The sequence below is a fragment of the Neovison vison genome, chromosome 3, assembly GCF_020171115.1.
Source record: "Neovison vison isolate M4711 chromosome 3, ASM_NN_V1, whole genome shotgun sequence".
Classification (NCBI taxonomy): domain Eukaryota; kingdom Metazoa; phylum Chordata; class Mammalia; order Carnivora; family Mustelidae; genus Neogale; species Neogale vison.
In genome coordinates this window covers 74976659-75001571 of record NC_058093.1, presented here as the reverse complement: position 1 = coordinate 75001571, position 24913 = coordinate 74976659, and the positions used below count along the sequence as shown (strand labels likewise).

The following is a 24913-nucleotide window of genomic DNA, read 5'->3' as shown; positions in this document are numbered from 1 at the left end:
AGTATCTGCTGAGGGGATTTCCGTGAGGGAGGGAAAGCACCTCCTTTGTTTAAGAGATTAAATCTAGGAACTTTTGTTTTAGATGTAGGATTACAAGGTTTGCGTGAAAAAGGTCAAGGACTTCTGGATCAGATCTCCAATCAGGCATCCTGGGCCTATGGAAAGGATGTAACCATTGAAAATAAAGAAAATGTGGACCACATACAAGGAGTGATGGAAGATATGCAGCTTAGGAAACAAAGGCAAAGTTTGACTGTTCATGTTAATTTTTGCTAAAATGACATAATAAAATGAGAAGTGATATAATTTATGTTTTCCATACAAAATAGAAGTTCTAACCTGTTAATATAAAAGGCTTGTAGTAAGTTTTGGTGAATGTAATTGTTGTATATAATTGTACTAACAAATTGTGACAATTTGTTCAACTAATGGTACTTTTCTCCTTTTTAATTTAGTGGTAAAATTTTAGTTACACCCAAGTACTTTTGTATTCCATATTTCTACTATAGCCTATGACCCTTTCATCTTTTAAGAAAACCCTTTTTGGAGAATTTTGATTTTCTGTTTTCATTTGGTTTAGAGTTGCTATTAAATATGTCATCTACTTTCATCAGTTTCTTCATCTTCAGTTCTCACAAATTGTCACACTATCATTGTACTCATATGTGCTCTGAAAGGATTAGATAGTGGACTCTGGGCAAGGGGCTATTTAGTTTTATTTCATATAGAGTCAGGAATTTAAAAGATTCTTTGAAAATTCAATTTGCAGTAGCACCTGAGAGAACATTACAAAGTAAAGTATTAAATTAATATATGAAAGTATATACAGTATAGCATGGTTTATGAAATTTTTGGACACTTAAAAATTTTAGGATATCAACAAAACCTCACAGAAACAATTTCTACATTACAGAGAAAATACTCATTAGTGAGGAATTCCTTCTAACTTCACATGCAAACTTACCCATTACATTTTTATTCTAATCGCAAAGGATGCTGTAGCTCTGTATTTAATAAGTCACGTACCCTCATGTCTTCCCTGTCTACTCTCATTCTCTACTCTGATCTCTGCCTGTCATTTAAATGCTTAAATCTCTCATTAAAAAAAAAAAAAATCACACACATGCATAGACTTTCCTCCTCAACTCTTTCTTTGTCTCTTTTACCCCTAGAATTCTCCTTCCTGACAGCTAAGTCATTTGAAGGTCTAATCTATACTCATACTATTTCCTAACTGCCTCCCATTAACTTTTCAACCCTCCTCAGTCTGACTTCTACCCTATTTCACTGAATTTGCTCTTACTGATATCATCCGTGACTTTGTAATTATCATGTAATAAATGCTTGATCTCGCTCAAAATCCAGGGAGTATTTTTGGTCTTCACATTGCTTCATCATGCTGAATAGCATTGGACACAGCTGACTTTTTTCTTCTTGAAACTTTCTGACAACCTTGTCGTCTTCTGAAAACACCCTCATGATCCCAATAGTCTGTTTCTTCTTAGTCTTCTTCACTGGTTTTTTGTCCTCTAGCTAATTTCTCTGCTTTCAGGGTTTGAGGCCCAGTCGTTTTATTCTATGTGTTCTCTCTGGACGGTTTCACTACTTGAATGACTTTATTTTATTTGGTTGTGATTGAGTATTTATGGTTCTGACCCAGACTCCTGTCCTATGCTTTGGACCCATAACTATACTTGGCCTACTTAGTATCTCTAGGTGGGTGCTGCACACATTCCTCAAACCTAGTATGTCCAGATACTTGATCTTCTCTTTTATTCATTTATTTCACAGACAGAGATCACAAGTCAGACAGAGATCACAAGTAGGCAGAGAGGCAGGCAGAGAGCCTGATATGGGGCTTGATTCCAGGACCCTGGGATCACGACCTGAGCCGAAGGTAGAGGCTTTAACCCACTGAGCCACCCAGGTGCCCCTTGATCTTCTCTTTTAATATCTTATCTAGGTTAAAGCTGGTATCAGGTACCAAATTTGGGATTTATCCTAAAATCCATACTCTTCCTCACCCTGTATAGCCCGATCAAATATTTTAAGTTCTGCTGTCTCTGAGTCCTGAAATTTTCTATTTAAAATCTTCTCTTTTATCTGCCTCTGGCCTTGATCCTCTCTAGTCTGTTGTACATGAGAATAATCGTTGTAAAGTGCATATCTAATCATAAGACCCCACTTCATGATTTCCTGTTTTCTCCGATGAAGTTCAGTCTCCTTGAAATAGTGTAGGAGATTCTTCATAATTCAATCCTATATAATCTTATCTCCTGCAACTTTTACAGACACAGTTCACTTTCTTGAATGCATCGTGCTGTTTCTTGAATCTATGACTTAGACTACTACTTTCTTCATTTTCTTCTTGCTGGATTCTTAAAGACTTGGGAATACTTATTTTGGAAGGTTTTTTTTAGATTTGTAGAACATATTAGTTACTTGTTCCTCCCTGCTCCCATAGAACTCTTTACATAGCTCCATAGTAGCCCTCACCACGTTGTTTATTTAGAACTCTGCTGCCAAAAATGGAACCAATATAGTTGAGACCATGAAGCACATTATTTGACACCTGACATTATGCACTAAATATATCTATGATATCATCTTCATCATTAAAATGTCTTACATTGTTTAGCTTCAGATTTTAAAAATACTTCTAATCATCACTTCCTTTTAGTCCCTTGTAGGATAACTGTAACCAGATTCACTTTAGTACTATGTTAATAGGCTTTTATAAAGGGCGTTCTTTATAAAAAATAGCCTTGTGACAATGGTTTCTGTATTATTATTCACCTTCTTTAAGAACACTGACTGTCATGGAGCTCAGTGCCTTCTGGGTAACTGGTCATTAGTATTTGAGATTGTAGTGAGTTCACTCTTCCTCTAAAATACATGAAATTGCATGAGGACAAAGCGAATAGATCAGAGCTGAGGTAGCTAAAGTCACCTTGAAAGTTCAGTCGTATATTATATAGGACAGACCACACTAAAATTTTGAAGTACTCTGAATTATGTCTCTCTACACCCAGAGATCAAGAGTTGTTTTTTTTTTTCTCCTTTGGAACATAGATGGAGTGGGTTTTTCTGTTTGTTCTTTTCTTTAAAAAATTCAAAATTAGATATTACTTTGGGTGGTGAAATATAATGAAAAGGGTTGACTTTTATTTTTTGCCTATTTTCAAGATTTATTAAAATGCCCTTTCAAAAAAAACTCAGATTATGTTTGAGAGATTCAATACCAATAATTCATGTATTGCAGGTCAGTCTTTACACTGCTATAAAAGATATGTTTTCCATGAATATTCCATAATTTTTTATTTTTCTATTGTACACTTACATTGTTTGCTGTCTTTTTAAAATTTAAATTCAGTTAATTAACATGGTGTATTATTAGTTTTAGAGGTAGAGGTCAGTGACTCATCCAACATATATAATACCAAGTGCTTATTACATCATGTGCCTTCCTTAACACCCAGTTACGCCATCCCATCACCTCCCCTCCTTCAGCGACTCTCATTTTGTTTCCTATAATTAAGACTCTCTTCTAGGGGCACCTGGGTGGCTCAGTGAGTTGAGCCTCTGCCTTCAGCTCAAATCATGATCTCGGTGTCCTGGGATCGAGTCCCGTATCGGGCTCTCTGCTTGGCGGGGAGCCTGCTTCCTCCTCTCTCTCTGCCTGTCTTTCTGCCTACTTGTGATCTCTCTCTGTCAAATAAATAAATAAAATCTTAAAAAAAAAAAACAAAAAAACTCTCTTCTAGTTTATCTCCCTCCCTGATTTCATCTTGTTTAATTTTTCCCTTCCCTCTCTTTTGATCCTCTATTTTGTTTCTTAAATTCCACATACGAGTGAGATCGTATGTTACTTGTCTTTCTCTGACTGACTTATTTTGCTTAGCATAATGCCCTTTACTTCCATTCACATAATTATAAATGGCAAGATTTCATTTTTTGATAGCTGAATAGTAGCCCATTCTTTTTTTTTATTCTTTTTTTTTATTGTGTTATGTTAGTCACCATAAAGTACATCATTAGTTTTTGACACAGTGTTCCAAGATTCTTTGTCCATTCTATAGATACAGATAGATAGATAGATATCTATAGAAAGATACCATATCTTATTTATCCATTCATCTGTCGATGGACATTTGGGCTCTTTCCATAGTTTGGCTATTGTGCACATTGCTGCTTCAATAAATATTGCTTCAATAAATATTGAAGTGCAGGTGCCCCTTCATATCATTACATTTTTATCTTTGGGGTAAGTACCTAGTAGTGTAGTTACTAGGTCATAGGGTAGATCTATTTTCAACTTTTTGAGGAACCTCCATACTATTCTCCAGAGTGGCTATACCAGCTTGCATCCCTACCAGCAGTGTAAGAGAGCTCCCCTTTCTCCGCATCCTGGACAACATCTGTCATTTCCTGACTTGTTAATTTTAGCCATTCTACCAGTGTGAGGGTGGTATCTCAGTGTGGTTTTGAATTGTATTTCCCTGATGATGAGTGATGTTGAGCATCTTTTCACGTGTCTGTTGGCCATTTGGATGTCTTCTTTGGAGAAATGCCTATTAATGTCTTCTGCCCATTTCTTAACTGGATTTTTTGTTCTTTGGGTGTTGAGTTTGATAAGTTCTTTATAGATTTTGGATACTAGCCCTTTATCTGATATGTCTTTTGCATTTATCTTCTCCCATTCTGTTGGTTGCCTTTTGGTTTTGTCAACTGTTTTCTTTGCTGTACAGAAGCTTCTTATCTTGATAAAGTCCCAAAAGTTCATTTTTGCTTTTGTTTCCCTTGCCTTTGGAGAGGTAACTAGCAAGAAGTTGCTGTAGCCAAGGTCGAAGAGGTTGCTTACCTGTGTTCTTCTCTAGGATTTTAAATGGATTCCTATCTACATTTAGGTCTTTCATCCATTTTGAGTCTATTTTTGTTATGGTTTAAAGAAATGGTCCAGTTTCATTCTTCTGCATGTGGCTTTCCAATTTTCCCAGCACCATTTGTTGAAGAGACTGTCTTTTTTCCATTGGACATTCTTTCCTGCTTTGTTGAAGATGAGCTGACCATAGAGTTGAGGGGCCATTTCTGGGTTATCTATTCTTTCCATTGATCTATGTGTCTGCTTTTTTGCCAATATCATACTATCTTGATGACTATAACTTTGTAATAGAGGTTGAAGTGGAATTGTGCTGCTGCCACCTTTGGTTTTCTTTTTCAGTGTTCCTTTGGCCATTTGGGGTCTTTTCTGGTTACATACAAATTTTAGGATTATTTGTTCCAGCTCTGTGAAAAATGTTGATGGTATTTTGATAGGGATTGCTTTGGATGTATGCATTCTTCTGGGTAGGATAGACATTTTAACAATATTTTTTCTTCCAATCCATGAACATGGTATGTTTTTCCATTTCTTTGAGTCTTCCTCAATTTCTTTCATGACAGTTCTATAGTTTTCTTAGTATAGATCCTTTGCCTCTTTGGTTTATTCCTACATATCTTATGGTTTTTGGTGCAATTTTAAATGGGATTGACTCCTTAATTCTCTTTCTTCTGTCTCATTGTTAGTGTATAGAAATACAACTAATTTCTGTGCATTGGTTTTATATCCTGCCACTTTGCTGAATTCCTATATGAGTTCTAGCAATTTTGGGGATGGAGTCTAGGGTTTTCCACATAGAGTATCATGTCATCTGCAGAATCAGAATTTGACTTCTTTGCTGTGTCAGAAGCCTTTTATGTCTTTTTGTTGTCGGATTGCTGAGGCTAGAACTAATAGTGCTACGTTGAACAGCAGTGGTGAGAGTGGACATCCCAATTGTATTCCTGATCTTAAGGGTAAGGCTCTCAGTTTTTCCCCATTTAGGATGATATTCACTGTGGGCTTTTCATAGATGGCTTTTATGATATTTAGTATGTTGCCACTATCTTTACACTGTGAAGAGTTTTAATCAAGAAAGGATGCTGTATTTATTCAAATGCTTTTTCTGCCTCTATTGAGAGGTTCGTATGGTTCCTGTCCTTTCTTTTATTAATGTAGTGTATCACTTTGATTGATTTGTGGATGTTGAACCAATTTGCAGCCCAGGAATAAATCCCACTTGGTTGTGGGGAATGATTCTTTTATTTTTTTTTAAAGATTTTGTTTATTTATTTTTTCAAGAGAGAGAGAGCATGAGCTGGGGAAGAGGCAGACTCCCCGTTGGGCAGGAAACCCAATGTGGGGCTCAATCCCAGGTTCCTGGGATCATTACCTGAGCTGAAGGCAGACACTTAACCTGCTGAGCCACCCAAATACCCCAGAATGATCTTTTTTAAAATGTACTGCTGGATCCTATTGGCTAGTATCTTGGTGAGAATTTTGGCGTCCATGTTCATCAGGGATATTGGTCTGTAATTCTCCTTTTTGGTGGACTCTTTGTCTGGTTTTAGGATCAAGGTTGCCGCCCTCATAGAAAGAGTTTGGAAGTTTTCCTTCCATTGCTGTTTTTTGAAACAACTTCAGAAGTGTAAGTATTTTTCTTTAAAAATCTGGTAGAATTCCCCAAGGAAACCATCCAGCCCTGGACTCCTGTTTGTTGGGAGATTTTTGATTATTGCTTCAATTTCCTTGCTGGTTATGGGTCTGTTCAGGTTTTCTATTTCTTACTGTTTCAGTTTTGGTAGTTTATACATTTAGGAATACATCTGTTTCTTCTGGAATGCCCAATTTGTTGTCATATAGTTGCTCATAATATGTTCTTATAATTGTTTGTATTTCTTTGGTGTTGTTTGTGATCTCTCCTCTTTCATTCATGATTTTATTAATTTGGGTCTTTTTTCTTTTTGGTAAGTCTGGCCAGGGGCTTATTGATCCTACTAATTCTTTCAAAGTACCAGCTCCTAGTTTTGTTGCTCTGTTCTACTATTCTTTTGGTTTCTATTTCATTGATTTCTGCACTAATCTTTATTAATTCTCTTCTCCTGTTGGGTTTAGGCTTTCTTTGCTGTTATTTCTCCAGCTCTTTAATTGTAAGGTTAGGTTGTGTTTTGAGACCTTTCTTGTTTCTTGAGAAGGGCTTGTATTGCTATATATTTCTCTTAGGACAGCCGTTGCTGCATCCCGAAGGTTTTAAACAGTAGTGTTTTCATTTTCATTTATTTCCATGAATTTTTTGAATTCTTCAATTTCCTGTTGACCCATTCATTCTTTAGTAGGATGCTCTTTAACCTCTGTGTATTCGAATTCTTTCTAAATTTCCGCTTGTAATTCAAAGCATTATGGTCTGAAAATATGCAGAGAATAATCCCAGTCTTTTGGTACCTGTTGAGACCTGATTTGTTACCCAGGATGTGATCTATTCTGGGGAATGTTCCATGTGCACTCGAGAAGAATGTGTAAGTTGTTGCTTTAGGATGGAATGTTGTGAATATATCTGTGAATCCACCTGTTCCAGTGTGTCATTCAAAGCCTATGTTTCCTTGTTGATCTTCTGCTTAAATGATCTGTCCATTGCAATGAGTGGGCTGTTGAAGTCCTCTAATATTATTGTATTATTATCAATGTGTTTCTTTAATTTTGTTACCGGTTTATGTAATTAGCTGCTCTCAAGTTAGTAGCATAAGTATTTATACAATTGTTAGATATTCTTGTTGGATAGATCCTTTAATTATGATATAGTATCTTTCCTCAACGTTTTTATTTTGTTTTATTTCCTTAGCGCATCATTGTCAAAATTATTATTTAAGAAACTTCATATGTTTATCTTTGAGGCTTGTTTAATGCTAACTGGCAATGGAGATTTCTTTGGGTTTTAGTGTTTAGTGTTTAGTTTTTACTTTGTTGATGCTTTGCTTCAGTATTTCACAGAATCCAGTCTGTCCTCAGGGGTTTGTAATTAGGAATCTTTCAGGTATTTTGAAGTTTTGAAGTATTTTGATGTAATATAGATATCCTTAAAATTCTTACAAATCAATACAAAGTAGTTGGAAGTCTCCATGGTGTATAGGATTAAGTATTTTAGTATACTATAAAACATGCATGCCAGATGATGATGTTAAAATAATTATTAATGAAACTGAAATGATGTTCTGCCTTGTGTTTTTGTTTATTAGATGTGAAGACATGGTGGATGTGCGAAGGTTAAAGATGCTTCAAATGGTGCAGTTGTTTAAATGTGAAGAAGATGCTGCCCAGGTAAAAGATCAGTCAGGCACATGATGTAGTTGTCTTCTCTTAAAAGATTGATTTCACCTAACTGTTAAAAAAGTTTACTTTTCATGGTCCTAAGAAAGTAAATGTGTTAATCAAATTCTAGTTTATCTTATGAAAATAACAAAGTGTTTTTTAATTTCCAGTTATTTTACTGGTCTCATATGACTCATCTTCTTAATGAAATCCTCTATTAAGTGAGAAATTGGGATTATTTATTATTTATTATTATTGACTTGTTAGTTACATGCTAAGATTAAGGCTGGTTTAAGCACAATGCTTTTTTAACTTGCAAGAGGGTTTTTCAACTAGAAAAACTATATGCTGTTTTTGTGTAATTTTCATCAGAGAACATCAATGCAGCTTGACCTAGAGGAACTTTATGATTTTAAATAACAACATAAATCTGTAATGAGATTCCACACAATCTTTTTTTTTTAATTTAAATTCAATTAATTAATATATAGCATATTATTAGTTTCAGAGGTAGAGTTCAGTGATTCATCAGTCTTCTGTAATACCAGTGCTTGGACTTTAAGGAAAACACACGATCTATTAATATGAATCATGTGCTATTAATTTTTAAAAAGTGCTTCTCTTTAATATATCTTGTTCTTAGATTTTAAAAATTTTGAGGGGGTGGAAAGATCATTAATTCATGTCGCTTTCTTAAATGAAATAAGCTATTAAGGACTTGGGTTATAACTAATAGATTAATTAATCATATGGTAGTAATTTTTCTTTTGATAAACATGTTGTTTTGGTATAATAAGAGTTATGGATCCAGCGTCACTCTTCTTTATTTTTTTTTTTTAGGCAGTAGAATGGCTAAGTGAACTTCTGGATGCCCTTCTTAAGACCCACATCAGATTGGGTGATGATGCTCAGGAAACGAAAGTTTTACTAGAAAAGCATAGAAAATTTGTTGATGTTGCACAGGTGCAGAACTGGTTATCTTCCTTTTCTACAAGCTCAGTGTTTGAATAGCTTTCTGCATGATTATAATGTAACTTAACCCTCCAAGCCCAAGAAGGTTAGTTATATTATTCCAGAAATATCACAGAACTAAGAAAATGTCAGCTGGTGCATCAAAAGCAGGCTGCATAAACTTGAGAGGGTTTATGTTTTCCTGAATACAGGTTCTGTATGCTCCCTCTGATTTGTTTTAGATAATGCCATTTTTTAGGCAATCCATCTGTTCACTCACGAAAGTGAATAAGAAATAGAGGAGTTAATAGCGGTATAGTAAAAACCCCAGTTTAATAGCGGTATAGTAAAAACCCCAGTTTCTCTATTTCACCAGTGTTAGTATAACAATGCAGATTTTGTGTGTGTGTTTGTGTGTGTTAAAAGTATCTTTATTTATTTCCCCTAATAATAGAGTTTTCTGCATGGGATATAAAGTGCCCTATGAAGAGCCCATCTTTACCCATTTGTTTTGGTTAATGAGATCAGCCATTATTTTGGATTGTGGAGTTGATAAGAATGAGATAGGGAAAACAGAAGAAGAGAGCAAAACTCAACAAGAAAGAAACTTACTAAAAATTCAAAGTGTTGTCTTCCCATCCATTTTTATACCTGCAGTTCATTTGTAGTAGTAAGTGTCAGTAAGTAAGTAAGTCATTTAGTACTGATTCCCAGTAGTGTTACTATTTGCAACCACAACCCTTCCTGCACACTTTCCTGTCTCTCTTTTCAGAATTCTTATACTATAATTTCACGTTTACTTTTTCTTTTTTAGAGCACTTATGACTACGGCAGACAGTTGCTACAGGCCACGGTGGTGTTGTGCCAGTCTCTGCGCTGCACATCTCGGTCATCTGGAGACACACTTCCTCGACTGAACAGAGTATGGAAACAATTTACAATAGCATCTGAAGAGAGAGTGCATAGGCTGGAAATGGCTATTGCATTTCACTCAAATGCTGAAAAGGTTCGCTTTTTTAAAAATTGTAGTCTCAGTAATACTTACTTTGTATGTTTAAAATGCATTAATTTTAATATTATAATTATGTGATTAACCTTTGTGTTTTTTCCACTTTATTTTAATCCAATTGTTTAAAGTTTGTTTAGACATAATATATTGTCTTAGAGAGTTCAAATCAAATTCTTGGAGTATAATGTATACCAGTGCTGGCTTACTGTGGTTTGAGAAATCGAAAACCATCTAAGAGTCTTCTCTCAACAGTGCTTCTCTTCTTACCAAATCTGACCCCCAAAATGAACTATCTTTAGGGTGTCACAGCTCCCATTGCTTTCATTATGCAAGGAAAGGACATTTTGCCTCAGCAACTACAACTAATTGTCATAAATTCTTTAAAGGGGCACTTTGTAATTTTATAAGGTTTAAAGTATAGACACCCAGCTAAAAATAATGAAAATAAAGATAAAAATAAAATATTTTTTCATTTGCTATCTTTAAAGATTCATTCTAGAATTTATTATTTAATGAATTCATCAGTCCTGGAAACCAGAAATGCAATATGTAGTGTTATTTGGGCAGATTTTCATTAGAGCCCTTCTTGTAACTCTGCGCAGAGAAACTTTATAGCACTTAACCCTTACATCTCCACTCTGAAGAGGAGCTTTGTTATATAGTTAACTTTGTTTTGATCTGTCACAATGGAAGTTTATGTGTAGGGGATGTTCAGTACAATATGAAACGTGAGAAACTGAAGGTGTAAATGTGATATAGCCTAGTCTGTAGAACAGAAGAGATGTGACCGGGAATTCAGGAATTGCGCAGTGTTCTACTGTATCTCTGTTGGGAAGTGTTTATAGTTAACTCTTGCTGAGCTGGTCACAGAACTCCACAGGTCAGTGTTTTGGTTTAAAATAGGCCTAACAATAATGAAGGTGAAAGTATATAAGCGACTTCACCTATTTACCTACTGATTGTTTTATTTTTTTAAAAAAGATTTTATTTATTAGAGAGAGAGAATGCACACAAGCTGGGGGAGGGGCAAAGAGAAAGGGAGAAGCAGACTCCCCGCTGAGCAGGGAGCCTGATTCAGGGCTTGAGCCGAAGGCACACGCTTAACAACCTGAGCCACCCAGGTTCCCCTACTGATTGTTTTAATGAAAAGTTTTTATTTTTATTTAAGTATATTAACACAGAAAAGTGTACAGATCATAAATTTTTGTTGAATTCAGTCTGTTCAGTGAATTTTCACAAAGTGAGCATGCCTGTGAAATCACTGCACTATTCAAACAACAGACATACCAGCACCTCAGAATCTCTTTTAGTCACATTGTTCCCGCTTCCCCTGCCTCCTGTCCAAGGGTGACTACTGGCCCATTATCTAACAACCCTGATACATTTTGAAAGCAGTATCTTAAAAAGTTATCTGCAAGGCCACTCTGGAAAACAGTACAAGGTTCCTCAGAAAGTTAAAAATAGAACTGCCCTTCAGTCCAGCAATCCTACTATTAGGGATTTACCCAAAGAATACAATATACAAAAATACTAATTTAAAGTATACATGTACCCTGATGTTAATAACAGCATTATCTGCAATAACCCAAGTTATAGAAGCAGCCCAAGTATTCATTCATAGATGAATAGGTTAAGAGGATGTGGAGTGTACACACAATGGAGTATCACTCAGCCGAGAATGAAATCTTGCCCTTTGCCACTACATGGATGGAACTAGAGAGGATTATGCTAAGCGAAATAAGTCAGAGAAAGACACATACCATATGATTTCACTCATGTAGAATTCAAGAAACCAAACAAATGAGGAAAGGGGAAAAAAAAAGAGAGGCAAACCAAGAAACAGACTCAACTATAGAGAACAGAGATGTTGTCACAGGGGAGGTGAGTGGGCGATGCGTTAATAGGTGATTGGATTAGGGAGGGCACTTGTGGTGAGCACCAGGTGTTGTATGTAAGTGATGAACCACTGTATTGTACACTTGAAACTAATTACATTCTATGTTAACTGAATGGAATTTCAATAAAAACTTAAAGTTATCTGCAAGGACATTAAGATCTAGACTTCTTTATGAGGCCATATAAGAATGTAAATGGTTGAGAGATTGTTTTGCATAGAATATTCTCTTACATTGCCTTTATCATACTTAAAGCAAGCACAATTTAAGGTTCCTTACTACTCAAACCTTTGTAAAGCTTTTTGTTATCAGGTATAATTTTCTTCCTGTGTTTTATTTTATACTGGTAAGCATAAATATAACCATAACTATAAACAACTTGTATAGTATAATGACTGCGAAGATATTTTAAGGTGAATCTAGGATTTTATATAAAGTTATTTGAGTAGTGCTGAAATAAACAGATTAGATTAAGTATAATGCAAAAACAGTTGCAAAAATAAATACTTCTTTTTCTTTTCTCTTCCCCACATTTTGCAGTTTTTTCTTATAACATAGTGTGTATCTTAGACTTACACACATCTCAGTTTGGACTAGCCACCATTCAAGTGTTCACTAGACTGTTTGCTAATGGATTGACTAGTGTGGATCAGTACCTATAGACTTAGCTATTATAAATTATAGCAATTTCTTCCTTCTTCTCCTCCCCTTGTTAAATTTAAATGTTAATACTTAAGGAAAATAGTATTTTATCAAGGACTGTAGAACTTCCTGTATTTGAATCATAACCTTTCCAGTTTATATCAGGTAAGTCAGCAGATCAGTTTTTAAAATAACTGTCCCTATGTAGGTCATCCCATCAGTTATTTGTAATGTAAGCATATGTTGTTTTGGATTTATATTTTCCTCTCATTTTCGAAGTCTGTAAGCTATTTGAGGTCACAATCTATATTTCAGTCACATCCAAAGCTGCTAAATAAACATTTAGTACAATAAGGAATGAATGAATGAATGAATGAAGGGTATTTCTCAAGCACAGTTTAAACTTACTTTCCGAATAATAGTCTGGTATTATTTTTTTCTTAGAAATCACTATAGACTTTTTTTACTCCAATTATTTATTATGATTAAGTATTATGTGTTTCCTTTTATTTGAATATTTTGAGCCAACTTCACTAGTAATCAGTCTTGCGCAATGGCGGTGTACATGGGGATGCTAAGAACGAAACAAAAACAGCTTCAATCTACTGAATTCACATGAGCTTGATTGCCTTTCTCTATCTCTTGATCGAGGTTGCCATTTTACTTGTTACAGATTTTGCAAGACTGTCCAGAAGAGCCTGAAGCTATTAATGATGAGGAGCAATTTGATGAGATTGAAGCAGTTGGGAAATCACTTTTGGATAGATTAACTGTTCCTGTAGTTTATCCTGATGGGTATGATACATGTTCTTATAATTTTGTCTTTTTATTGGTGAATTCTTAAAGTGAAATCATCAAGAGAGGAATATCTGTTTTTTAAAAAGCCAAGTAAAAATTAGCTTTGGCTCACGCCTTCTATTTCACAATAAATTGGTTTGTAATGAAAAGAAATATAAACTTAGCTCTTAGCAACAGTAGCAGTTGGTACTTGACACTATCAAATGTGGTGCTTCTTGACAGCTTATTGCAGAAGGCTGATAACCTGGGTTCTAGCCATGGCCCTGATGAGAGGGAGTAGGATGCCTCTGGGCTTCATCTGGTGCAGGGAAGGGGAGTGCAGGGCCGTAATGTTCAGTTAGCTGATAATATATTAAACATCAAGTTAAACACTTCACTTCATTATGTTTGACCAAACAGTACTAGACCAATATGGTTAATCCTGATTTATAGATGTAGAAACCCGAAGCGTAGAAACCCGAAGCTTAGAAAAATTAAGTGAGGTGCTCAGGATTTCGTAGAATTGGAATACAGTCTCATGTTGGTCCAACTCTGAACACATTCTCTTTTCTCTATGCTATATGGAATCTGAATTTCTTCACTTGTAAAATGATGGGGTCCTGCTTCCCACATTGCTTTGCATTTTGAAAGTTAATAAAAGAAAGAAGTGATCTCATGCAAATAAATGGGCCATTAAATGAATCTGAAGGAGCTTCATCCCTGAGGTTCTCGACCTCAGTGAAAATAATTTAGAGGTAATCCAGAGGATATTTACTTCAAATGACAGAGCAACCACATCATTGAATGTATTTATCTTTACTCTGTAGTATAGTGTAATTGATAGGATTGTAAACTCTGGAATCAGATTTTGTGGGTTTAAATTTCAGCTCCACCACTTACTAGCTGTAACACCTTGGGGAAGCCACTCAGCCTTTCTGTGCCTCAATTCCATCATCTAAAAATTAGGGATATATTATTCATACCTTTTCAGGTTACAGGGGCAAGAGAATTACATGAGCTAAATGTATATAAATTACTTACAATGAATCTGGCACAGGGGCTCCTGGATGGCTCATTCAACTGAGTGTCTTACTCTTCATTTCAGCCAGGTCATGATTTCAGGGGTTGTGGGATCCAGCCCAGAGTCTGTGCTGGGCATACAGCTTGTTTGAGATATTCTCTCCCCAACTCTCCCTTCCCCTGCTTGCGTGCTCTCTCTATAATAAGTTAAAATCTTAAAAAAAAAAAAAAAAAGAAGAAAGAAAAAACAACAAAAAACCCCCCAAATCTGACACATAGTAAGTGCCACTACTACTGTGTCATGAACTTAAAGTGATTATTTGAAATTGATTTTGGGAAGATACAGTTTTATTCCCTTGAAAGCATATAATTCATAGTCTATATTTAGATAATCTTTGGTCATAGGCAAAATTAAACCATCAGAAGTAGCCTAAATTCGTATTAGGTATCTGCAATGCAGTATAAAAGAATAAAATCTAAAAATTTATAAATTTAGCTTGCAACAGTATTGGAGGGATGCCTTCTGGTTATTCCATTCCAGGGAGTCCCCATCCCCATTTCTGTGCTTCACAACCAGTTGTTAACACTATCTCTCTTCTACTGAGGTCAGCCTGGGAGCCTTTGTAACTAGGATTTTTGCTTGGTCTTCTCCTCCTCCTCCTGTGTTCTACAAATAGTCCAAATAGTCCATAGCATTTCCTCATGTTTTTAAGATTGAGGAATAAGTTAGTACTGTGTATTCACATTTCACAACCACCACCTTTAATATTTCAAATTGTTATTCTGTCATAAAAATGGATAACTTGTTGATACTGTATAGTTTGTTTGACAGCAAGCATATTCAGATGTATTTTTTGTAACACTGTCCTGGAAAAAATAAAAGAAATTAGATGATCTGTCTGGAGTCACTGCTTGAAGATTCCAGTTCAAAGTTGGTTTTCCCACTGTGTGATCCTAGCTAAATCATTTAATTTTCTAGGCCTTAGTTTTCTGATCTTAAAAAATACAGACTTAACCAAATAATTTCTAAGAACTCTTCTAGCTCTAAAACATTAAAAGATTCTGTGACTCTGAATACAGTACCTTTTCAAGTAGGATAACATTAAATGATTTTATCTCTTAAAGTCTCAAATGATCCCTTAACATTAAACAGGTATTTCGCTTGCCAGCTATATTAGACATATATTAGACACACATTTGGTGTACATAGCCCTTATCCTTGAAGAACACATACAGATTTTATATTTGTATATGCATATGCACCCAAAACTGAAAAGTAGAATATCTCCAATGTTGCATTGTTTCCTTTATTGTTTCATTGTTTGGTTGCATTGTTTGATTTATTGAGATTATTATAAGTACATATGCTACAACATTTAATGCCACTTGGCTTTTTCTCTCAACATGTCTTAATATATTTAATGCCATTTAAAAATGTTTCTCCTACTGAATTACTATTCAAAGGTAAACAGTATGGTCTGCAAGTGAACTGTCTTATCACGTGTATAATATTTATGGTAATCTTTGCTCCCTTTTGCATTTGCTGTAGTCCGTGGATTTATATTAATCTGATTGCGGTTTTTCTGTTTGTTTTGATTTTTAGAACTGAACAGTATTTTGGGAGTCCAAGTGACATGGCTTCCACTGCAGAACACATCAGAGACAGGATGAAACTGGTTAGTCTCAAAAGGCAGCAGCTGAGACATCCCGAAATGATGACCACAGAGAGCTAATAGCTACCAGCTTCCCACAAATCTACAGTTCATAATCCCGCATGTTGTTGGCATACTACAGCATTAGCCGCAATACATTAAGATACATTTCACAGCCAGGATAAGCCTATTTTTTTCCATTTTACATTTCTTTCTACACGTTAACACCTTGCAACTACAAGGCATCATTACTTAACTTGCTTTGAGACCATAGACTCCAAGTATCTTAAAAGAAGGAACTGTAAACATTGCACTGAAAACACTTGCTTTAAAGCTTTACCTGACCTGTCAATTTGTAGGTGAACAACTGATAATAAGCGTTGAATGGTGCTAATAAGAGTTTTAAGAATTCTCTATATAAAAAATGGTTGACCTTCCTCCCCAGGTGATGTAGTAAATTTAGACTATAGTTAAATTGTTATTAGTAGACAGTGGTGTACTCAAAGATTTTACTTTGTAATTCTTCTTCAAAATTGATTATTTTTATTGTGTCAGTATAAAGAAAACTTTCAGATCTTTGATATATCATATTCATTAAAGGACAATTTGTATTGATAATGTATTAAAAGTTGTTTGTGCTTAATAAAAGGCTTCTTTTAAACATCTTATTTAATTTGGTGGTTATATCCTGTTTCCAAACATGAGTGCCTTATTTAAAAGGGCATTCTTAGGATTGTGAGGATGGTTTAATATTTGTTCTTTCATGTTGTTTGCATGTGTTTTAGCCAGGAAATTCATATGTAAGCATGTGTATATAATAAATAAGCATGTTTAATACTGAAAAATAATTGTGAAGAGCAATTTAGATCTTAACTTAAAAATAATGGAATACTATTTCTAATTGTTCTTCTCTTCAAGTTGAAAATATCCAAATTATTAACAACCCTAAAGATACTTTTGTCTTTGAGGAGGAGGGCTGGGGAAGAAGGCATACATAATTACTTAAGTATAATCCTGTATATCAGAGTAATCTTTCTGGATTGAATATGGCAATTGTTAATAAAGTTTAATTTCTCATGATAAATGAAGCAAAATTCTGAAGCAGTCTAATAACAAAAATTGTACAAGTCTTTTAGAGAGATAAAATTTATAAAATGTTAGTGCTTTTAAGTTTATATTAAGTTTAAATGGTAAAATACATATTTTTGTGTTCATTTTTTTTTCAGAAAATGTTTTTGAAAAAGATTAAAAATAATTTTTAGCTATGATTAATACAGAATTATGCAAAGAATTGTATGCTGGTTCCTTTTTCATGTCCACAAAAATGTTCATGTATCCTCTAAAGCAAAAAACTCCCTCTCAGCCTGTTGGTTTCTCCAGCCTTCTTCACTGCCAGACCTCTTGGAGAAATCCATATCATTCCCTCTGCATCCTTATCACTCACTGTTCAACACCTTGCAGTCTGGTTTTATACACTTCAGTGAAACTGTTCTCAGTGGACTCTCAGTTACAGAATTGAATGATTGTTTCTTTCAGTCTGGATTACTTATCCTTCTCTCTCTGTAATATTTACACCATTGAGCAGCCTTTCCTAAATGGTGTCCCTTGAAGATATCATCCTCTGCCATAACTTTGAGTGCAGTCACATACTTCTACTTAAAGTGTATCTACTAAAATACACTCTCAGATTCTGTCTTCAGAATGCTTCTGGAACGATCTCATCCTTAGGTTTCTGTGTTATCCATGTTTTGTGTTCCATATCTGGTCCAAAATTTCAGACCCATACTTTCAACTACCTACTTGTCATTTCAGCCTAGAGAAGTCATCCTGTTTTTTCACTTTTGTTCTCGCTGAGCAATTTGGTTAATTTTTTTCTAATCAGCCATACCAGAAAATCTGGGAGCGATGCCTAATTCCTCCCTTTTTTCTTATGCTGCCACTGCTTCTGAGAACATTCTAGAAATTCCTTCTATATTTGATATCTTCTCAGTCTTTTAGGACTTAACTTCTGAGTATAAACTTTTGTGATTCTTCATTTCAGTCTTCATAATGGTGCTAACCACATGCTACAATTGTTTATTGATGCCTTTGCCTCCTACGTCATAATCTCTGTTGAAGGGATTTTGTGGGATTCTCCTCTTCCCAGGCTTTTGCTCATATGTAATAATTGCTCACTTCCTCTGTATGTGAATGGTCTGTTGTAGGCATTAGTAATAATCCCCCCTATATTGCAGTCTGAAGTGTGTTTTAAATATGCTTCCTAAAATTATGACTGACTTATGAATTAAACCACTCATCAGGAAGTCGTTTGGTATTTTAGATACTTATGTATTAAGTAATATAGATATTTAGTTACACTCAATATCCTACTGAATTTCAGAGTAGTAAGAATGTTTTTATTAAGACTTTGCTAGAAAGGAACTGCACTATAAGTAATGGGACTCTTGGTTTTATCATCAACTCGACTACTTACTGTCCAGTAAGTTAATTTTTAATATGCCTTAAGCAATCCAGCCTACAGCAAGAGTAAAATAAGGCATCATCTGGAAATGTTACTTGTAATTTGAGGATTTCAGATGAAACCAAATATGCTTTTGACATAATACTGTTGCTCTTCATTTGTAAATTTGCTGCTACTTTCTATATGTATATCTGTATGTATACATACAGTGATGATTAAAAACCCAACAGTGTCCTAATGTGGTTTTTTTTTTTTCATAGCGTTACTTAGAGTACATGTGAAGGAAGTGACAGAAGTCTGTTTGAAAGCATGAGTTCTTTGTTCATCGTGAATTAATGTTGGCCCACAAATTGAGAAAGAACCATCATTTGTATATGCCACAACTTTCCACATTACTTTGCTCATCTCAGGGAATTCTTGAAGTGTTAATTGGGCTAGTTTTGTTTTGTTTTTTGTTTGTTCTGGTTTGGGGGATTTTTTTTTTTCTCTTGCCTACTTACTATATATTTGCTCCTCTATAAACTCAGTACATAATAGTTTTGACATCTGTTCTTCACACGTCTCACCCAGCAGAGCTAAGATGCAAAGATGGTAACTTTATTTCAGATAAAATTAACTTCATTCCCAGTCCTTATTGGTGACCTTATTCTGCTAAGGTGACTCATTGATGATGGTGATGAAACTGCTCAGCCTGCCCAGCCAGGATGTTGATGGCAGGTCTAGGCTTCATTACTGTGTGGAAGATTGAATACTACTATCACTTTGTAGGCATTTAAATTGGCCAGTGCTCCCAAGTGTTAACTAGTATTAATGTGTTGTTTCATTACCCTATCAGTTGAAATATGGGGTGTGCTATTTAGTTTGTTGTTACTGTTGGTGGCATACATTTAAGGTGAACATGACGATTACATTCTGATAGTGGTGAGCTAACCATACTCTCTGTTGTAAACCTGTTTGTAACCAACAGCACGACTGTGAGATTAGCTGAACAGAACTCACTGTATAGTCTACAGTCAGAGAACTCGGAATTCTCTCCTGCATTGTAATGTTCTTTGCCAGAGAGATTGGATATTGCTGTGTACTCTTCCTATCCTGTGGTTCCTAAGAACTAAACATGCTCTGGTTGTGAAAGTCCTCCACATATTGAGTTTACTGAAAATGGCATGGGAAACTAACATAAGTATCATCAGTGACAAGAGTTACATGGTTGAGGTATCTTTGGTTAAACCCCCAAAGGAAGAATTCCCTAATTAAGGAGATAGGCTGGAACATACGTAGCCAGTTAACCCAATTAGTAGACTTAGCACTGTTAACTTTCGGTTCTGAAAATAAAAATCTTCAGTTAGAGGTGGAAATATACTTCTGCTGTGGAGGGCAACAAATACCTTTATAAGGCAAAATTAAGTATTGATTTAACATCTGACATTACGCAGCTTTAGTATGTGCTATGGAAACATCTATGTTTAGCTAAGAAGCATAAGTAATGGCAAACATGTTAAAGATCATAAAAAAGCCAAAGTAAGAACTGTAGTGAATATAAATGGAATGAGTTTGGAGTTTGAATATCTGGCTCAAAATCTGGCTTTGCCATTTACTGACCCTTATAAAAATGGCTAAACTTCTCTGGGTCTGTAAATATAATCATATTAAAAAAATAGTTTGAAAACTACAATATTATCCAAAGTGGAAGGAATTATTAATATTATCTTCTCAGAATAGAAAGTAGAGCATCTTTAATGTTGCTCTTGTCTCTGATGACGAGCATGGGGTCATGAGGGAAATGGCACTATGCTCACCTCTCTGAGCTCCATTTCCCTTGCATTCAGAATTACGTACTGGAAATACTAAGGGTGGAGTCGATGAGCTCATCAGTAAGAAACAAGACTTTTAAATCTGACAGATTTAACTCTTTTATGGCAGGATGATAGACCAGCGAAATGGAAGACAAGTGAGGATTATCATCTACTTAGAGGGTGACAGGACATGACACAGTGGCATTAATAAATAAGTAAGTAAAAATCATACTCAGAGTGGATTTCAGAGAGTCAGCACCAGCCGGTGGAAACAACAAAAGCACAAAGCTGTTAAAAGTATCCTAATAATCAACAAGCATGACTTGAGACCACCATTAGTACTGTTACGGTTAGAAAAGAGCAATCTTGATAAATTTGAGCAGTGTTAATGAAAAAGACTGGTCCTGTCATCGACTGCTAGAACTAGGGATGCTCCATGAAATAGCATAAATGCAGGGGGAGGTTTTAAGACTAAAAAGATTCGTAGATATGATCCTGAATAACATGACTGCAGTATTTTAAAGCAAACTTGAAAGCTTGACAGCGCTAGTCCATGTGCTTCAAGAAAAGCAGAGCCTGTACTAGAACATGAAGCACTTAGAGAACCAAGATTATTTGGTTATTTTTGTTAGAGAACCCTTAGGCTGTGTGTGTGTGTTGTGTGTGTATGTGTATATATATATTCCTTATACAGTTCTTTAGAAATTCTTAGCAAACACCTAAAGATAGTTAGCAGCCACTAAATAATAAGCACAGTATTGTTAATGGGTTTTAAGTCAGGCATGTGGAAAACTACTTCTGACAAAAGGCTAATGAAGTCTGAAGCTAGTCTTCGTGAATCTCAAGGAGTAGCCTTAGAAATATTTATAAGTTACATGCCATCACTTCAGGGCATCCCCAAATGAGTCCCTCCTTTGAGAGACAGGATAATTCAGATGTCCTTCCACTCAAAACATAGGGGCCTGTCTGTATGATCAAACCTTACACTGTGTTTTGGGTCTACACATCTTTTATTATAGTTGCCGTAGTTCTTTTTTAGTTTAGAAGTCAGGTAAAAATTTCTGTGCTTGATTTTTCTCTTAAGAATGTTTCATCATCTTAACTCTTATATTAGTCTACACAGCCAACAAATTTATTGAGAATAAATGACATATATATATATATATATATATATATATATAATCAAAATGTAACTGACAGTTTTGAGCAAGTATAGATTTGAGAGCTGACTTGTCACCTCACACACTCAGGAATATCTAAAACAAGCTCTTAAATTTCTACATTAACACTGATTGGAAGAATTTGATGATTATCTTGCCATGAGATCAATAATGTAATTCTCAGTGGCATTACTTGGTAAGTGTTGCACCGTGGAATTTTTCTTCCAACATTTTATGAAATCTTGCAAACATACAAAATTAAAATTTTACAGTGTATCAGCCACGCGGACGCTAGTTAGCATTAACTATGCTTGCATTATCATCTCCTCTGACAGTTCATCCAAGTGCAGGCATCTTCACTTTTCCTACTAATAACTTCAGCATACATATCACTAACTCTAGAGCTCAGTATGTGCTTAACCACTTTTTTTTTATGTAAAATTAGCATACAATGAAGTGCATAAATCTTAAGTGTGCATCTCTTAGTTTTGGAAAATGTATACAGTGCTATCAAAATATATAATCAGAAAATTCCCCTCTGACCCTTTCTAGTCAATCCTTGACCCCACTCCACCCTCCCAAAGGCAACCACTGTCCTTTTGTCTACCACGAATCAAATTTCTCTCTTCTAGATCTTTATGTAAATAGGGCCACACAGCATGTACTCTTTCTAGAAGCCTCTTCCCTTGCCATGGTTTGAAAATATATCCACATTGTTAGGTGTTTCAGTAGTTTATTACTTTTTATTGCGGAGTAGTATTCCATTGTATGACTATATTGCAATTTATCCATTTTTCTATTTATGAATACCTGGGCTGTTTCCAGCATTAGTAGTTATAAATAAAGCTGCTATGATTATTCTTAATGTAAGTCTTATGTAAAGATAAGCTTTTGTTTCTCTTGGGTGAGTACCTAGGATTAGAGTTTCTGTGTCATAGGGTAGTTTTAAAAGAAACGGCTATACTTTTCCCAATGTGGTTATACTGTGTCCTGGATTTTCACTATATTTTGGATGTGTAGAAAGGTGTAAACTATTTTTATGATTCATATTTGAAATATTAGAAGTGGGTTTGTGATAGAAATGGCATTAACGCTTGGCAGTTGGTGTTCTTTGAGGAAAGAAATACCTGTCTGCCCTAAACAGCACCCAACAGGTTCCTATACCTGAAATTTTAGCATTAGTTTCACTTCTTGAAGGATTAAAGCATTTCCCAAGCATGGTGATATCTTAGCTAGAAGAAACAGCACTGGTTTATCTTACTAACTTTTTCCACCCGTTTTCAGTAGGTAAAGTAAGACCAATTAAACAAAAGATTACTTCTGTTCAATTGAGGTAGAAGGGGTAGTGAAAAATGTGTGCTACTAGTCTGTCCTGAGTACAGCAATGTGATAGAGCGCCATCTGGATGGGAAAGGCCCCCAACTAGTGGTCAAGAAACCAGAAAACGGTGGGAAGAATTCTACCTCACAGTTGTGATAGGGGATAGCTATGTTTTTGCAGGACATTTTAGCCTTTACAAATCATATTTCCTGTGTTGTCTTTTTGTTTAGTACCACCTAGTTATAGTTATTTTACACCCCAGTGACTTTCTTATTCACTGTTTTACCCTTCCTGCCTGTTATATTACATACAGCAATTACTTGTATAAGCCTGTGAAATTATGATCATATGTATGTTTCTAATGCTTATGTTCAAAGATACTTATGTATGGTTCATCCAATCTTTCCTATTCAATTTTTAAGGGCTGGGATATTTGGCCTCTATTGTAAATCCCTATAATGTTCCACACATTGTAAATGCAATAAAGATGTTAAAAACTATTAATAATGGCAGTATATTTTGATATGTATTTCTTTGATATGTTATCACTTTGGACAATAATTTTGGTTTCTGTTAATAAAGATCGTTCATAAAATCTAGGGAGAATTAAGTCATACTGGTTTCTATAACATAATCTGATGAGTTCTGTATCTTTGAATCTATTTGAATTATGTTCTCTAAAGCTTTAAATTTATTCTAACATTGTTTTCTAAAATGATTAAAGCAAAATGTGACCTCTTTATTCTGAAATCTGGAGTCGTAGAAGACAGAGGCTAAATACCCCTTCCCTTGTGCTTCTCATTCTATGTCAACAGCCCCTCATCTCACCCACAGAAATTCAGGGTTTTCTTTAAATCTTACATTGTGTGAAATTGTTAGGTTCTTACCACAATAGGTAAAATTCCTCTTTTCCCTACCAAGAAGCCGATTATTAAGACTTAAAAGGTGAATATGTATTTGGACTGGGGAAAGAATATGGAACAAATTTATCTATATTTAAAATAAAAAAATTAATCATACTACACTATAAATAATATCAGCTCCAGAATGGCCGCCAGGAATTTAGAATTGGAAATTGCCAAAGTTTGGAAATTGGTGAGCCTTATATCTTATCCAATGAAGTTAAGTACATTTGGGTGACAGTTCAACATGTGATCAAAATATGTATATAAAAAAGAATGTACCTTTATTTTTAATAGATATTTTCATTTTACTAGTTGCACTTTTCACCCACATCTTTAGATTTCCCATTAGAGACTTAGTATATCCACAAAGCTATTCCATCTAGTGTTTAAAGTCTACCCAAAAGTATTCTGATAATCATAAACCCTTTTAAAAATATATATATATATACATATATGTATATATATATATATTTGACACAGGGAGAACAAGCAGGGAGAGTAGCAGAGGGAGAAACAGGCTCTCCACTGCAGGGAGCCTGATACCGGGCTCAATCTCAAAACCTGGGATCATGACACGAACTGAAGTCTTACGCTTAACTTGTTGAGCCATCCAGGTGCCCCCATAATCATAAACTCTTATGTGAAAATCAGTATGTGCACAAGAAATACCCCAGTTTTTGCCAGGTCCAGAAGGAAAAGAATTAACCGTGATATAGGAGTCAAAAGGTATCTAACAAAAAAAAAGCGGGGGGGGGACTGGAAAAGAAGTGAACAATAAGCATAAAAGCTCATTTGTGACCATTATTAAATAAAATGTAGTGGTTAACAAGTCATACTCCCTTATTAAATAGCCTTGCACTACAACACATCATAGGAAGTTTACCTTCCACTTTACTTTGATTATTTAACAAAAAGGGTCTAGTCTTGAAAGGATTTAGTTTTCAATGTTTATAAGAACAAAAATTTGAAAATAACCCAAATGTTTTAAAAACATATTCTGTAAGAATACTATACCATTGAAAATGTTATAGAACTTTATTTATTGAAGTTGGTAGAAGTCTACTAAAAAGATATTCATGATACATGGTTGAGTGAAAAACAGTTTTCAAAACCGTAGGAATAGTATGACCCATTTTTAAAGATAAAAATAGCTATTTGCAGAAC

At 35.0% G+C, this 24913-nt stretch overlaps 1 protein-coding gene across 4 annotated transcripts in view; it reads left to right on the top strand.

The window, feature by feature from the left end:
- The window catches only part of SESTD1 (SEC14 and spectrin domain containing 1), a 144437-nt gene extending 120994 nt beyond the window's left edge, over positions 1-23443 (top strand). For all 4 annotated transcript variants that reach the window (XM_044242445.1, XM_044242446.1, XM_044242443.1 and 1 more), the window contains 6 exons: positions 83-242; positions 8092-8173; positions 9005-9127; positions 9930-10121; positions 13335-13456; positions 16062-23443. In XM_044242445.1, the coding sequence (XP_044098380.1) occupies positions 83-242; positions 8092-8173; positions 9005-9127; positions 9930-10121; positions 13335-13456; positions 16062-16191 (809 nt within the window). In that variant the 3' untranslated portion in view covers positions 16192-23443. The remainder of the gene's footprint in view (positions 1-82; positions 243-8091; positions 8174-9004; positions 9128-9929; positions 10122-13334; positions 13457-16061) is intronic.
- The last annotated feature ends 1470 nt before the right edge of the window (positions 23444-24913 follow it).